The following is a 14,202-nucleotide window of genomic DNA, read 5'->3' on the forward strand; positions in this document are numbered from 1 at the left end:
ATTTCTTGACCTCGTGATCCACCCGCCTCGGCCTCCCAAAGTGCTGGGATTACAGGCTTGAGCCACCGCGCCCGGCCGGTAACTCTTTACAGTCTATCAAAATGGTAATATTTTACCTCTTTTTTTTTAAGCACTGGTGCTCTTTTTTTTTTTTGAAACAGAGTCTCGCTCTGTCACCAGGCTGGAGTGCAGTGGTGCAATCTCAGCTCACTGCAACTTCCATCTCCCGGATTAAAGCGATTTTCCTGCTTCAGCCTCCTGAGTAGCTGGAACTACAGGAGTGTGCCACCACGCCCAGCTAATTTTTTGTATTTTTAGTAGAGACGGGGTTTCACCATGTTGGCCAGGATGGTCTTAATCTCTTGACCTTGTGACCCACTCACCTCGGCCTCCCAAAGTGTTGGGATTACAGGCTTGAGTCACCACGCCCGGCCTCACTGTTGCTTTTCTTAAGTAAAATGTTAACACAGGGATCAATACATAAAAGAGAAAGTGAAGTTGTTCCATTTGGGGGGTTCCCATGAAGGGTCTCACGCTTCCCTAGGTGTCACCCCTTCAGACACAGCCCAGCCTGATGCACAGTCTGGGAAGCCATGGAATTAAAATATGAACAATGAATGCATAAAGATTTCACTCACATAAAAACTGGAGAGTGCATTCAGTGGCCATAACTTCCTAAGCGTCTGCTTTTCCACAAGCTTTTCTTTGGTTTCATCGCTTTAGAAAACTCTTTGAACATTAATTGTTTGAAAGGCAGCTATATTAGGCAGAAGCTGAAATGCTACACCTGGGAATTTATCTACACACTAGATGCTGCTGAATAAAATCCAAGAAGAATGATTTTGTTTCTTAAAAAAATGTTTTAAAGGCAGTTTATTGTTCATACTAACAAAAATAAAACATTTCTCATGAATAAATTCCAAAGCCAGGATAATGCTTAGAAAGATGAAGCATCCCTGCCAGGCACAGTGGCTCATGCCTGAACCCCAGCACTTTGGGAGGCCGAGGCAGGTAGATCACCTGAGGTCAGGAGTTTGAGACCAGCCTGGCCAACATGGTGAAACCCTGTCTCTACTAAAAATACAAAAAATTAGCTGGGCGTGGTGGCGGGCACCTGTAATCCCAGCTACTCGGGAGGCAGGAGAGTTGCTTCAACCCAGGAGGCAGAGGTTGCAGTGAGCTGAGATCACGCCATTGCACTCCAGCCTGGGCAACAAGAGCGAAACCCCACCTCAAAAAAAAAAAAAAAAAAAGATGAAGCATCCCAAAAATTCAAAGGGAGGTTTCAAGGAAATGCTACATCATGTGAGACTGTAGTGTGGATGCCCAAAGGGAAGAGAAAGGCAATACCATTCATACAATTCAATAAGTCCAGGGCAGGCTGGACTATAGGGAGATGGAGAGATGTGCAGTCACATTGATGAAAGACAGGAAGGCCATGTGGAACCCCAGGGGGCCACAGAGCCACAGGGAAGCATCAGGCTAAGGCCACAAGTTAACACCACAAAAAAGAAAGGCACCAGACACTTGGGCTTTTGGTTAAGTAGGTTGGGCTTACTCATTAAGGACCTCTTCTTGAGACTCATTCTTTATAATTTATTCATTTCACAAACACTTCTGCAGATTTCACAGACACTAATATAGTCCTTACTATATTAGCGATTCTTTTAATCCTCATAATAACTCTATGGGGAAGGGACTATTATTGGTCCCATTCTATGGAAGAGGAAACAGGCGCAGAGAGATTAAACAATTTCCCCAAGATCACAATGTTGGAAAATGTTGATCCGGGATTCAAACACCATTCAAGGGAATAAACGAAACCTTTGAAAAATGTCACCCATTTACCCTTAGAAAAATCCTTTAGAAATCCCCGTGGAATTTCTATAGGAAGAGAAATTTGTCCTAGAAAAATCCTAGGAAACTGCCTGAGTTAGAAAGGAAAGTAGCACCAGAACTGGCAGTCCACCTGCCCATCACGCTGCCAGAATACGATCTCTGAAATGATGACACATTTAAATGAGATGGACAAATATGAAATTGGACACAGCTGAACACAGGATTTGTTCCATGCTTAGTAAAGGCCCTTAGTACATTTGAATTTGTTTTAAAATGTCGGAGTAAAATCTTCAATGTTGCAGACTGGTTAAACCAACTGGAAGCTGATTCAGGAATCGCTTGCTTCTCTATCACAGAAGCGGGCATTAAAAAGGCAGTAAATAAATAGTAAACTTGCTATTTTCTAAAAAAAAGTGGTTTCCCAGCCTGACCAACATGGTGAAACCCCATCTCAACTAAAAATACAAAAATTAGCTGGGTGCTCTGGCATGTGCATGTAATCCCAGCTACTCAGGAGGTTAAGGCAGGAGAATTGCTTGAACCCAGGAGGCAGAGGTTGCAGTGAGCCAAGATTGCGCCACTACACTCCAGCCTGAATGACAAAAGGAGACTCCACCTTACAAAAAAAAAAAAAAAAGAGGGCTAAGAATAACCTTGTATATCCCAATTCATTACTTTATCGTATTCTTGAATTCTTTGTTTTATGTGAGAAAGTTTATTCTTTAGGTAATCACAGCGTTCTTTTTTTTCCAGAAATGTAGGATCCTGTAAAAGAAATATAAGTATTACTTTGGCTCCTGGCTTCCTCTGTGAAAAACACAGAAACATACATTGTCACCCAGGAAATGATCATACACAGCAATATTCTCTATAGCAGATTCTGAACGCAGAGTAATAGTTAAGCTCTCTACAGATTTTTTAAATGTACATTTCTTTTTAGAGCAGTTTTAGTTTCACAGTAAAACTAAACATAAGTACAAAGAGCTTTTATTTTAATGTCTGATGTACATAAAAAAGGAAATAAAGCCAGGTACAGTGGCATGTGCCTGTAGTCCCAGCATCTCAGGAGGCTGCAGTGGGAAGACTGCTTGAGCCCAGGGGTTTAAGGCCAGCCTAAGCAACACACCAAGACCCCATCTCTCTTTTTTTTTTTTTTTGAGACGGAGTTTCGCTCTTGTAACCCAGGCTGGAGTGCAATGGCGCGATCTCGGCTCACCGCATCCTCCGCCTCCTGGGTTCAGGCAATTCTCCTGCCTCAGCCTCCTGAGTAGCTCGGATTACAGGCACGTGCCACCATGCCCAGCTACTTTTTTTTTTGTATTTTTAGTAGAGACGGGGTTTCACCATATTGACCAGGATGGTGTCGATCTCTTGACCTCGTGATCCACCCGCCTCGGCCTCTCAAAGTGCTGGGATTACAGGCTTGAGCCACCGCGCCCGGCAAGACCCCATCTCTTAAAACAAAAAACAAAAAACAAGTGGGGCCAGGCTTGGTGGCTCACGCCTCTAATCCCAGCACTTTGGGAGGGCCAAGGTGGGTGGATCACAAGGTCAGGAGTTCTAGACCAGCCTGGCCAATACGGTGAAACCCCGTCTCTACTAAAAATATAAAAATTAGCTGGGCGTGATGGCAGGTGCCTGGAGTCGCAGCTACTCGAGGGGCTGAGGCAGAAGAATTGCTTGAACCCAGGAGGTGGAGGCTGTAGTGAGCCAAGATTGTGCCACTGCACTCCAGCCTGGGCGACAGAGAGAGACTTCATCTCAAAAAAAAAAAAAAAAGCAGTAAGTATAGAAAATATTAATAAACGGTCTCTCCGGCCTCTACTAATTTTTTTTTTTTTTTTTTTTTTTTTTTTTTTTGAGACAGGGTTTCACTTTGTTGCCCAGGCTAGAGTGCAGTCACACTGCCTCCCAGGCTCAAGTGATCCTCCTACTTCAGCCTCCCAAGTAGCTGGGACTACAGGCGTGTGCCACGTGGCTAATGTTTATAATTTTTTTGTAGAGACAGGGTTTCGACATGTTGCCCAGGCTGGTCTCAACCTCCTGGGCTCAAGTGTTCCACTCGCCTTGGCCACCCAAAGTGCTAGGATTACAGGCGTGAGCCAGTGTCCAGCCACCTCTACTGATTTTGAGATTAAGTTACACTTGGAAAGATGTAAAGAAAGTTCATCTTTTGGAAGGAAGAGGTGGAGAATTCCAGATCAATGCTCATTTCCCTAGGTTCCTAGTCAGGACACAGCAAAATGTATTCAGGACAGACATGACAAGAAATGGCATCAAGCAGCCATATTCCCTTAAAAGGAGCATCTCATGAAATACAAAAAAGGAACTATGTTAGCTAACAGAATCTAGAGTCTATCAATTATGTATGCACCTCAATGAGAATATAGTTTGAAGAAGAAAACTGTTTTACTCACATTCTTTTTTTTCTTAAACTCTTCGTGGATTCTTGAAATTCTCTCATGTTCCTAAAAATAATATATTGTATACCTAAGTTAAAAGTTTCCACTTATTCAAATCATATCTCAAAGCACACTGAGAATTAGAACAAAAAAACAATTTTTACCCAAGAAAATAATGAAAATGTTCACACACAAAAATTTAATTCACAGGCAAATATTTGAGGGCTTACTATCTGCTAGGCCCAGGAGTGTCTAAGAGAGAAAGGGCCCTGACCACCCGTGCCCCAGGCCCTTTAGGGAGGATACATAGCTTGCCCAGGGCCACACAGCAGGCAGGCTCAGTTTCCTTATTAATAAAATGGAAATATAATCATAATGACCTCAAAGGGTTTTAAGAAGATTCACTTATTTGAAATGATCCTTATAAAGTGCTTGCCACATAATAACCACATTTGCTATTATTATGTTCATCCCCTTTGGAAAGTTTATCCCTTTGGTAAGTTCTTTTTCGAGTTATTAGGTGTTGGGATTAAGCAGTTTGAGAGTATGCAACTTTTGAAAATAGCTAACATAAGGTTCCTCGTAATTTCATTCTAAGTTTTAAAATAAATACCAACTTTGTTAAGGAGTTGAACGGTCTATTCAACAGATTACTACAGCAATGCTCTCCTTCATCTATGCAAGCCTATGCATAGAGATTGTCAGATACTGCAAACCTAAAAACTAAACAGATATAATAGTTGAGAGTTGTTTTTTTTTTTTGGAGACAGTCTCGCTCTGTTGCCCAGGCTGGAGTGCAGTGGCACAATCTCAACTCACTGCAACCTCCACCTCCCTGGCTCAAGCTATTCCCGAGCCTCAGTCTCCCAAGTAGCTGGAACTACAGGTATGCACCATCATGCCCAGCTAATTTTTGTATTTTTAGTAGAGACGGGTTTTCACCAGGTTGGCCAGGCTGGTCTCAAACTCCTGGCATCAAGTGATCTGCCTGCCTTGGCCTCCCAAACTGGGATTACAGGTGTGAGCCACCGTGCCCAGCCAGTAATTTATAGTTCTAAAAGCTTGCCCTATGCCTGTAATCCCAGCACTTTGGGAGGCCTAGGAGGATGGATCACCTGAGGTCAGAAGTTTTAGACTATCTGGGCTGACAGGGTGAAACTCTGTCTCTACTAAAAACACAAAAATTAGCCAGGTGTGGTGGCTCACACCTGTAATCCTATCTACTCAGGAGACTGAGACAGGAGAATTGCTTGAACCTGGGAGGTGGAGGTTGCAGTGAGCCGAGACCGAGCCATTGCACTCCAGCCTGGGAGACACAGCGAGACTCCCTCTCAAAAACAAAAAAAAAGGAAAAATAAATAAATAAAATAAAATAAAAAAATAAAAGCTTGCCCTGAGAACCTTTTCTATCACTGATCCATACCCTTTTCCCAGCATATTTTCTTTTTTTTTTGGGTGGGGGACAGGGTCTTTGTTGTCCAAGCTGGAGTGCAGTGGTGTGATCACAGCTCACTGTAACCTCAACTTCTTGGGCTCAAGTGATCCTCCTGTATCAGCCTCCCAAGCAGCTAAGATTATAGTGGTATATCATTAGGCCTGGCTAATTTTAATTTCAATTAATTAATTATTTACTAATTAATTTATTCATTTTTTGAGATGGAGTCTTACTCTGTCCCCTGGGCAGGAGCGCAGTGGTGCAACCTCGGCTGACCGCAACGTCTGCCTCCTGGGTCCAAGTGATTCTCCTGCCTCAGCCTCCCGATAAGCTGGGAATATAGGTGCCCACCGCCATGCCCAGCTAACTTTTTGTATTTTTAGTAGAGATGGGGTTTTACCATGTTGGCCAGGCTGGTTTCAAACTCCTGAACTCGTGATTTGTCTGCCTCAGCCTCCCAAAGTGCTGGGATTACAGGCGTGAGCCACTGTGCTCGGCTGCTAATTTTTATTATTTTTTGTGTGTAGATGTGGTCTTGCTATGTTACTCAAGTTCATCTTGAACTCCTGGCTTCAACCAACCTTTCTACCTTGACCTCCCAAAGTGTGGAGATTACAGCTATGAGATCCCTTGCCCAATATTTTAATTCTTCAATCTCTTTTACATACTGAGATCATGAGTATTTGTGTTTTGAATGCTTGCCAGCAGTGAAGATAAACCTGGTGATTTAACTGTAATCTGTAACAACAGGTCCTGGACAAGGAATAAACTTGCTGCTGTGGTTAGCACTGCTGTGCTGGAGACGCAAGCAGAGATGAGCTGTAACATCTATCTAGAGTCTGTCACTGAATTTAAGGAGTGGTGAGGACCAGAGGGATTATTTGGAGTAAATATTTGTATTTTATGGGCTCAGAAAAGTCATGTGACTATTTTTCAAGGGTGCACAACCAGGTCTGTGAGACAATCTGTGCCTCCAAACAGGCTGAATGGGCTTTGAAATGCCTCACATGCTTCATGGGGACATGGTGGGAAAATGAATGAGCCTGTGGACTCTTGCTCCGGCAAAGCTCAGCCTGTGACCAAGGAGAAGCTAACTTTTGTGATACAATGTATATTTCTACTTTAGATAAGGACTAGAGGATACACTGATAATAATAACCATGGGCCTGCCATTTGGGTTACTTACAAGCCCTGTCTTGTTAAAAATCACAGGTAATGGCTGTTGTTGATATTGTGTGGAAACATCATGGGAAGACTTGGTCTCAGCCTGTACTGTAATCAGGACCCTCTTGATTTCCCAACTGCAGACCACGTGCTGCAGCCCTTGTGTATTGATACAAAGTATACAAACCAGACACCACTGGGGGCTGGCTCAAAGATTACAGGTCAGGATTGTCTGCATTATTTTCCGCAACAAGCCTCCTGCTCTTCCCAATCTGTGCTGATCCAGATTCCTGGGGCCTCATGCCTTTCTCACTCCTTTGAGAGCCTCTAAACCAGGCCACTCTTCTTAGACCTATGGGCCTTGCTTACTTTCCAAATGGTACTGACATTCAACCTCAATATTTGCTGAATTTCTCTTGCTTCCTGGTACTGGCGTCTCTTGGCCAACACCATTCCATTCCTCCAGGATTAGGAAAACGTCACTGCAATACAGCTAACTCATAATGATAAGTGATTTAAATGTATATTTAACAGTCTGTGGTTGAAACAAAGACACTCAATTAATAATGGTTCTTGGGTAAAAAATTTATATATGTGTGTGTGTGTTCACATATATAAATTTGAATTTAGTTTGTGTGTGTGTGTGTGTGTGTGTGTGTGTGTGTGTGTGTGTATGTGAGATGGAGTCTTGCCCTGTCGCCAGGCTGGAGTGCAGTAGCGCGATCTCAGCTCAATGCAGATGTGAGCCACCACACCCAGCTAAATTTTTTGTATTTTTAATGGAGACTGGGTTTCACCATGTTAGCGAGGATGATCTCCATCTCCTGACCTCATGATCCGCCCACTTTGGCCTCCTAAAGTGCTGGGATTACAGGCGTGAGCCACCACCGTGCCAGGCCTGACATTAAGTTTTAAAAAGCTGTGTTTTAAAAATTTAATCATACAAGTAATAGATTATACAGCCTCTTTTAAAAAGACAGATTGGATGGGTGTGGTGGCTCATGCCTGTAATCCAAGCACTTTGGAGGCCAAGGTGGGCGGATCACCTGAGATCTGGAGTTCAAGACCAGCCAGACCAGTATGGTGAAACCCCGTCTTAAAAAAATAAATAAACAAAAATAAATAAATAAATAAAAAGACAGATTATACAAATATTTATGGCGGCATTATTTATATTAGCTAATGAGCTGAACTGAACCAAATGTCTATCTCATGATGCATGGACAAACAAAATGTGGTATATTCATATAGCAAAATATTATTCCACCACAAAAAGGAATAAGTATTGACTTATGCTAAAATACAGATGAGTGTGAAAACATTAGGCTAAATGAAGAAGCCAGACACAAAGGATTTATATGACATTTTCAAACTAGGAAAATCTATTCAGACAAACAGGAGATTAGTGGTTGCCAATGGTTGGATAGATGTGGGAATGGGAAATAACTGCTAATGGGTATAGGGTTTCTTCTTCTTTTCTTTTCTCTCTTTTTTTTTTTTTGAGGCAGGTTCTCTCTCTGTTGTCCAGGCTGGACTGCAGTGGCGTAATCTTGGCTCACTCCTGAGTTCTTTTTCTGCCTCAGCCTCCCAAGTAGCTGAGATTACTCAGCCCGCCAACACACCCAACTAATTTTTGTATTTTTAGTAGAGATAGTGCTTCACCACATTGGCCCAGCTGGTCTAGAACTCCTGATCTCAAGTGATCCTCCTGCCTTGGCCTCCCAAAGTGCTGGAGTGATGAAACTCTTCTGGAATTTGAGTGGTGCTGATTGCACAACTTTGGAACTATACTAAAATTCACTGAATTGTACACTTTAAAAGGGTGGATTTGTGATATGTAAATGAGATCTCAACTAAAAAGAGTACATCTGGGCCAGACACAGTGGTTCATGCCTGTAATACCAGCACTCTGGGAGGCTGAGGTGAGCGGATCACCTGAGGTCAGGTGTTCGAGACCAGCCTGGCCAACATGGCGAAACCCCATCTCTACTAAAAATACAAAAATTAGCTGGGCGTGGTGGTGGGCGCCTATAGTCCCAGCTACTCGGGAGGCTGGCCCTGAGGCAGGAGGATTGCTTGAACCTGGGAGGTGGACGCTGCAGTGAGCCGAGTTTGCATCACTGCATTCAAGCCTGGGTGACAGAGCAAGACTCCGTCTCACAAAAAAAAAAAAAAAAAAAAAAAAAAAAAAAAAAAAAAGTATATCTGGCTAAAAAAATGGCACAGGTTATAAGGAATCCCTATTTCAGAGATAAAAACATGTGAAAAATGTGGAGGAAAAAAGAGCACCACAAAAAAGCTTAAGTTCCCTATAACGACCATTTCTATTCCCAGTGCTCCTCTTTGTCATGATCATAGCTGTCAGTCTGGTGTGTGCCCAGTAGCTCACATTTGTAGCATCATATCTCACATCTGCTCTTTTTTATTTTTTTGGAGATATGGTCTTACTCTCTCCCCCAGGCTGGAGTACAGTGACACAATCATGGCTCACTGGAACCTTGACCTTCTAGGCTCAGGCAATCCTCCCACCTCAGCCTCCTGAGCAGCTGGGACTATAGGTGCATGTTGCCACGCTTGGCTAATTTTTATATTGTTTGTAGAGAAGGGGTTTTACCATGTTGTCCAGGCTGGTCTTGAATGTTTGGGCTCAAGCCATCTGCCCACCTTGGCCTATCAAAGTGTTGGGATTACAGGTATGAGCCATTGTGCCCGGCCATATCTGCTCTCTACTCTTACTCACTGGGCACTCTGCCTTCGGGCCTGGGGTGCTAACTGCTGGGCTCTGGCTTAGCAGGGGAATGCAATGCCCCTGGTGGCTTCCCTACACTCCGCCCTCCCCTTTGTGAATAAACCTTTGTAAATTATCCTAGCTTGAATGTGCCGTCTGTCTCCTTTGGGACCCTGACTGACTTAGTATCTTAGGCAAATTTATATTTTACTTAAATAAGAATATAAAATATGAGTCAGCACAGAGTGAAAAAAAGAAAAAATACTGTTTAATAGCCGAAAACAAAAGATATTAAGCTACACAATTTGAACTGTTATCTTAACTAGGCACCTTGAGGATCTCAAATACTTTCCTAGACACAGAAAGCAGATGTAAATGGTTATATATTTTTTTAGAAGCCAGATTTTATGCCAGACGCAGTGGCTCATGCCTGTAATCCCAACACTTTGGGAGGCCAAGGTGGGTGGCTCACTTGAGGCCAGGAGTTTGAGACAAGCCTGGCCAACATGGTGAAACCGTGTCTCCACTAAAAATACAAAAAAATCAGCTGGGTATGGTGGCACATGCCTGTAATCCCAGCCACTCGGGAGGCTGAGACAGGAGAGTCACTTGAACCCAGGAGGTAAAGGTTGTAGTGAGCCAAGATTGTGCCACTGCACTCTAGCCTGGCAACAGAACGAGACTCTGTCTTACAAAAACAAAAAGCCAGATTTTATTCGTCCTCTAGATTTCAGTGGTTCTCCTAGGCAGTGGCACACACTAACCTGCCGGCTTTCCGAATGATGTGGCAGTCTGCTCATCACTGCATCCAGCTCATCAAACTTCCTCAGGACAGCCTGAACTTCTGCAGACAGCTCTTTGTACTCTGAAAACTGGTCCTGGAACACAGCTTTATAGCGTTCTCGCTCATCATCCGTCTGAATCACAGGGTATTTTCTGGGGGAAAGACATAAACCAAAGGTATAATTGTTTCACTAAAAGAAGCTGAATGGGAGATCAGCTTAGCTTATTCTTTACTGATCATATTGTACCTTCAATTCAATGTATCACCTTTCAGATAATAAACAACTATTTGCATACATGATTTTATGCACAGAGTATTAACGTAGAGACAAACTGGAAAATGAAAGGCCCAAATGGGGCCCCTCGACTTCTACCTTGAGGAAGAATTCAGACTGATACTTACGCCACATAATCGGGCATCACGATAGGTTTTGGAATGTGACCTGGGGGGATGTGTCCACTCAGTAGTTCAGGTTTCATTTTTGCTGTTCTCAATTCTTTGGAATTAACTTCTGATTCTCTTTGTCTGTCACCACTGGTGGCCATTTCACACTGCAGCTAGGGAGAAAAAGAGGATTTATTAATAAATAGAGATAGAAAAAAACCCCTCTGAATTTATTTAGAAAATGGGGAGGAAGGTCAGGTAGGGTGGCTCAAACCTATAATCCCAGTACTTTGGGAGGCCGAGGCAGGAGGATCACATGAGGCCAGGAGTTCATGAGCAGTCTGGCCAACATGGCAAGACCCTGTCTCTATAAAAAACTTAAGGCCAGGAGCGGTGGCTCCTGCCTGTAATCCCAACACTTTGGGAGACTGAGGTGGGTGGACCATTTGAGGTCAGGAGTTCGAAACCAGCCTGGCCAACATGGTGAAATCCCGTCTCTACTAAAAATACAAAAATTAGCAGGGAGTGGTGGTGGGCGCCTGTAACCCCAGCTACTTGGGAGGCTGAGGCAGGAGAATCACTTGAGCCCAGAAGGTGGAGGTAGTAGTGAGCCAAGATTGCACCGCTGTTCCAGTTTGGCGACAGAATGAGACTTCATCTTAAAAAAAAAAAAAAATCTGGCAGGTGCAGTGGTCTTGGAGGCTGAGGTGGGAGGATTGCTTGAGTCCAGGAGGTGGAAGTTACAGTGGCTGTGATTGTACTACTCTACTCCAGCCTGGGTAAGAGTGAGACCTTGACCCAAAAAAGAATAAAGAAAGAAAGAAAGAGAAAGAAAGAAAGAAAGAAAAAGAAAGAAAGAAAGGAAGGAAGGAAGGAAGGAGGGAGGAGGAGAAGAAGAAGGAGGAGGAGGAGGAAGGGGGGAGGAGGAGGGGGGGAGGAGGAGGGGGAGGAGGAGGGGGAGGAGGAGGAGGAGGAGAAAATGGGGAGGAAGACAGGAAGAAGAAAAGTAAAAATAGGAGTTAACATTTCACATCACAATTACATGTTTTATAGTCACAAAGTTGTTCTGAATGTTTCTGTAATAGATAAGGGAATCACATTTGGGATGTGGTAATACACAGTAGGTAAAACACATTCTAGCCCCAACTGTGGACATGTCAAAGGTGGTTGATGCAATGTCAAATATGCAGTCTTAAGAACCTACCTATTTAGAATTTACATCCCAATTAACCATAAAAGAATAAAAAATGTAATTCAAAATAAATTCAGGGGCTGGGCGCGGTGGCTCAAGCCTGTAATCCCAGCACTTTGGGAGGCCGAGGCGGGTGGATCACGAGGTCAAGAGATCGAGACCATCCAGTCAACATAGTGAAACCCCGTCTCTACTAAAAATACAAAAAATGAGCTGGGCATGGTGGCGCATGCCTGTAATCCCAGCTACTCAGGAGGCTGAGGCAGGAGAATTGCCTGAACCCAGGAGGCGGAGGTTGCGGTGAGCCGAGATTGCGCCATTGCACTCCAGCCTGGGTAACAGGAGCGAAACTCCATCTCAAAAACAAACAAACAAACAAAAAAACCCAAAATAAATTCAGGGATAAAAATGGAACAAGTCTACTTAAATGCAAAGAGAAAGTCATGATACTGGCAATTTGGGGTGATTTAATTGCACATAGCCACTGAGTGGATTACAAAAGGAAATGAGTTACATTGTTTTCATTATATGAAGAGGGAAAGCAAGCAAATTCACTTTCAGAATGAAATGCTTCCTGATCGTATTTTTTTTTAACGAGACAGAATCTCGCTCTGTTGCCAGGCTAGAGTGCAAAGGCACAATCTCAGCTCACTGCAACCTCCACCTCTCGGGTTCAAGCAATTCTTTCACCTCAGCCTCTTGAGTAGCTGGGACTACAGGCATGCACCACCATGCCTGCCTGATTTTTTTTTTTTTTTTTTTTTTTTTTTTTTTTTTTTTGAGACGGAGTTTCGCTCTTGTTACCCAGGCTGGAGTGCAATGGCACGATCTCAGCTCACCGCAACCTCTGCCTCCTAGGTTCAGGCAATTCTCCTGTCTCAGCCTCCTGAGTAGCTGAGATTACAGGCACGAGCCACCATGCCCAGCTAATTTTTTTTATTTTTAGTAGAGACGGGGTTTCACCTTGTTGACCAAGATGATCTTGATCTCTTGACCTTGTGATCCACCCGCCTTGGCCTCCCAAAGTGCTGGGATTACAGGCTTGAGCCACCGCGCCCGGCCCGATTTTTGTGTTTTTAATAGAGACGGGGTTCACCATGTTGGCCAGGATGGTCTCAATTTCTTTTTTCTTTTTTTTTTTTTGAGACGGAGTTTCGCTCTTGTTACCCAGGCTGGAGTGCAATGGCGTGATCTCGGCTCACCGCAACCTCTGCCTCCTGGGTTCAGGCAATTCTCCTGCCTCAGCCTCCTGAGTAGCTGGGATTACAGGCATGTGCCACCATGCCCAGCTAATTTTTCGTATTTTTAGTAGAGATGGGGTTTCACCATGTTGACCAGGATGGTCTTGATCTGTTGACCTCGTGATCCACCCGCCTCGGCCTCCCAAAGTGCTGGGATTACAGGCTTGAGCCAACGCGCCCGGCCTCAATTTCTTGACCTCATGATCTGCCCGCCTCGGCCTCCCAAAGTGCTGCGATTACAGGCGTGAGCCACTTAGCCCGGCAGATTGTCAGTAATTTTATATTATTTTCATTTCTTTTTTTTTGAGATGGAGTCTCGCTCTGTTGCCTAGGCTGAGTACAATGGCGTGATCTCAGCTCACTGCAGCCACTGCCTCCTGGGTTCAAGCAATTCTTATGCCTCAGCCTCCCGGGTAGCTGGGTTACATACAGGCGTGTGCCACCATACCTGGCTAATTTTTGTATTTGTAGTAGAGAAAGGGTTTTGCCATGTTGACCAGGCTGGTCTTAAACTCCTGGCCTCAGGTGATCCACCCGCCTTGGCCTCCCAAAGTGCTGGGATTATAGGTGTGAGCCACTGCACCCAGGCTAATATATTTATTTAAAAAAAAATTTTTTTTTTTTTGAGACAAGTTCTTGCTCTGTCATCCAGGCTGCAGTGCACTAACATGATCACAGCTCACTGCAGCCTCACACCCCTGGGCTTAAGCAATCCTCTCACCTTAGACTTCCAAGTATCTGGGACCACCATGCCAGATAATCTGGCTAATTTTTAAATTTTCTGTAGAGATTAGGTCTTGCCATGTTGCTCAGGTTGGTCTCAAACTCATGGATGCAAGTGATCTGCCTGCTTTGGCCTCCCAAAGTGCTGGGATTACAAGTATGAGCTGCTGTGCCTAGGCTTAATTTTTTTTTTTTTTTTGAGATGGAGTTTTGCTCTTGTTACCCAGGCTGGAGTGCAATGGCGCAATCTCGGCTCACCGCAACCTCCGCCTCCTGGGTTCAGGCAATTCTCCTGCCTCAGCCTCCTGAG

At 44.0% G+C, this 14,202-nt stretch overlaps 1 protein-coding gene across 5 annotated transcripts in view; it reads right to left on the reverse strand.

The window, feature by feature from the left end:
• Positions 1-1,002: 1,002 nt before the first annotated feature.
• MARVELD2 (MARVEL domain containing 2) overlaps positions 1,003-14,202 on the reverse strand; it is a 36,152-nt gene continuing 22,952 nt past the window's right edge. For all 5 annotated transcript variants that reach the window (XM_074385095.1, XM_010336539.3, XM_074385072.1 and 2 more), the window contains 4 exons: positions 10,755-10,909; positions 10,333-10,504; positions 4,257-4,307; positions 1,003-2,604 (listed from right to left, as the gene is read on the reverse strand). In XM_074385095.1, the coding sequence (XP_074241196.1) occupies positions 2,482-2,604; positions 4,257-4,307; positions 10,333-10,504; positions 10,755-10,909 (501 nt within the window). In that variant the 3' untranslated portion in view covers positions 1,003-2,481. The remainder of the gene's footprint in view (positions 2,605-4,256; positions 4,308-10,332; positions 10,505-10,754; positions 10,910-14,202) is intronic.

This window comes from Saimiri boliviensis, chromosome 1 (genome assembly GCF_048565385.1).
Source record: "Saimiri boliviensis isolate mSaiBol1 chromosome 1, mSaiBol1.pri, whole genome shotgun sequence".
Classification (NCBI taxonomy): domain Eukaryota; kingdom Metazoa; phylum Chordata; class Mammalia; order Primates; family Cebidae; genus Saimiri; species Saimiri boliviensis.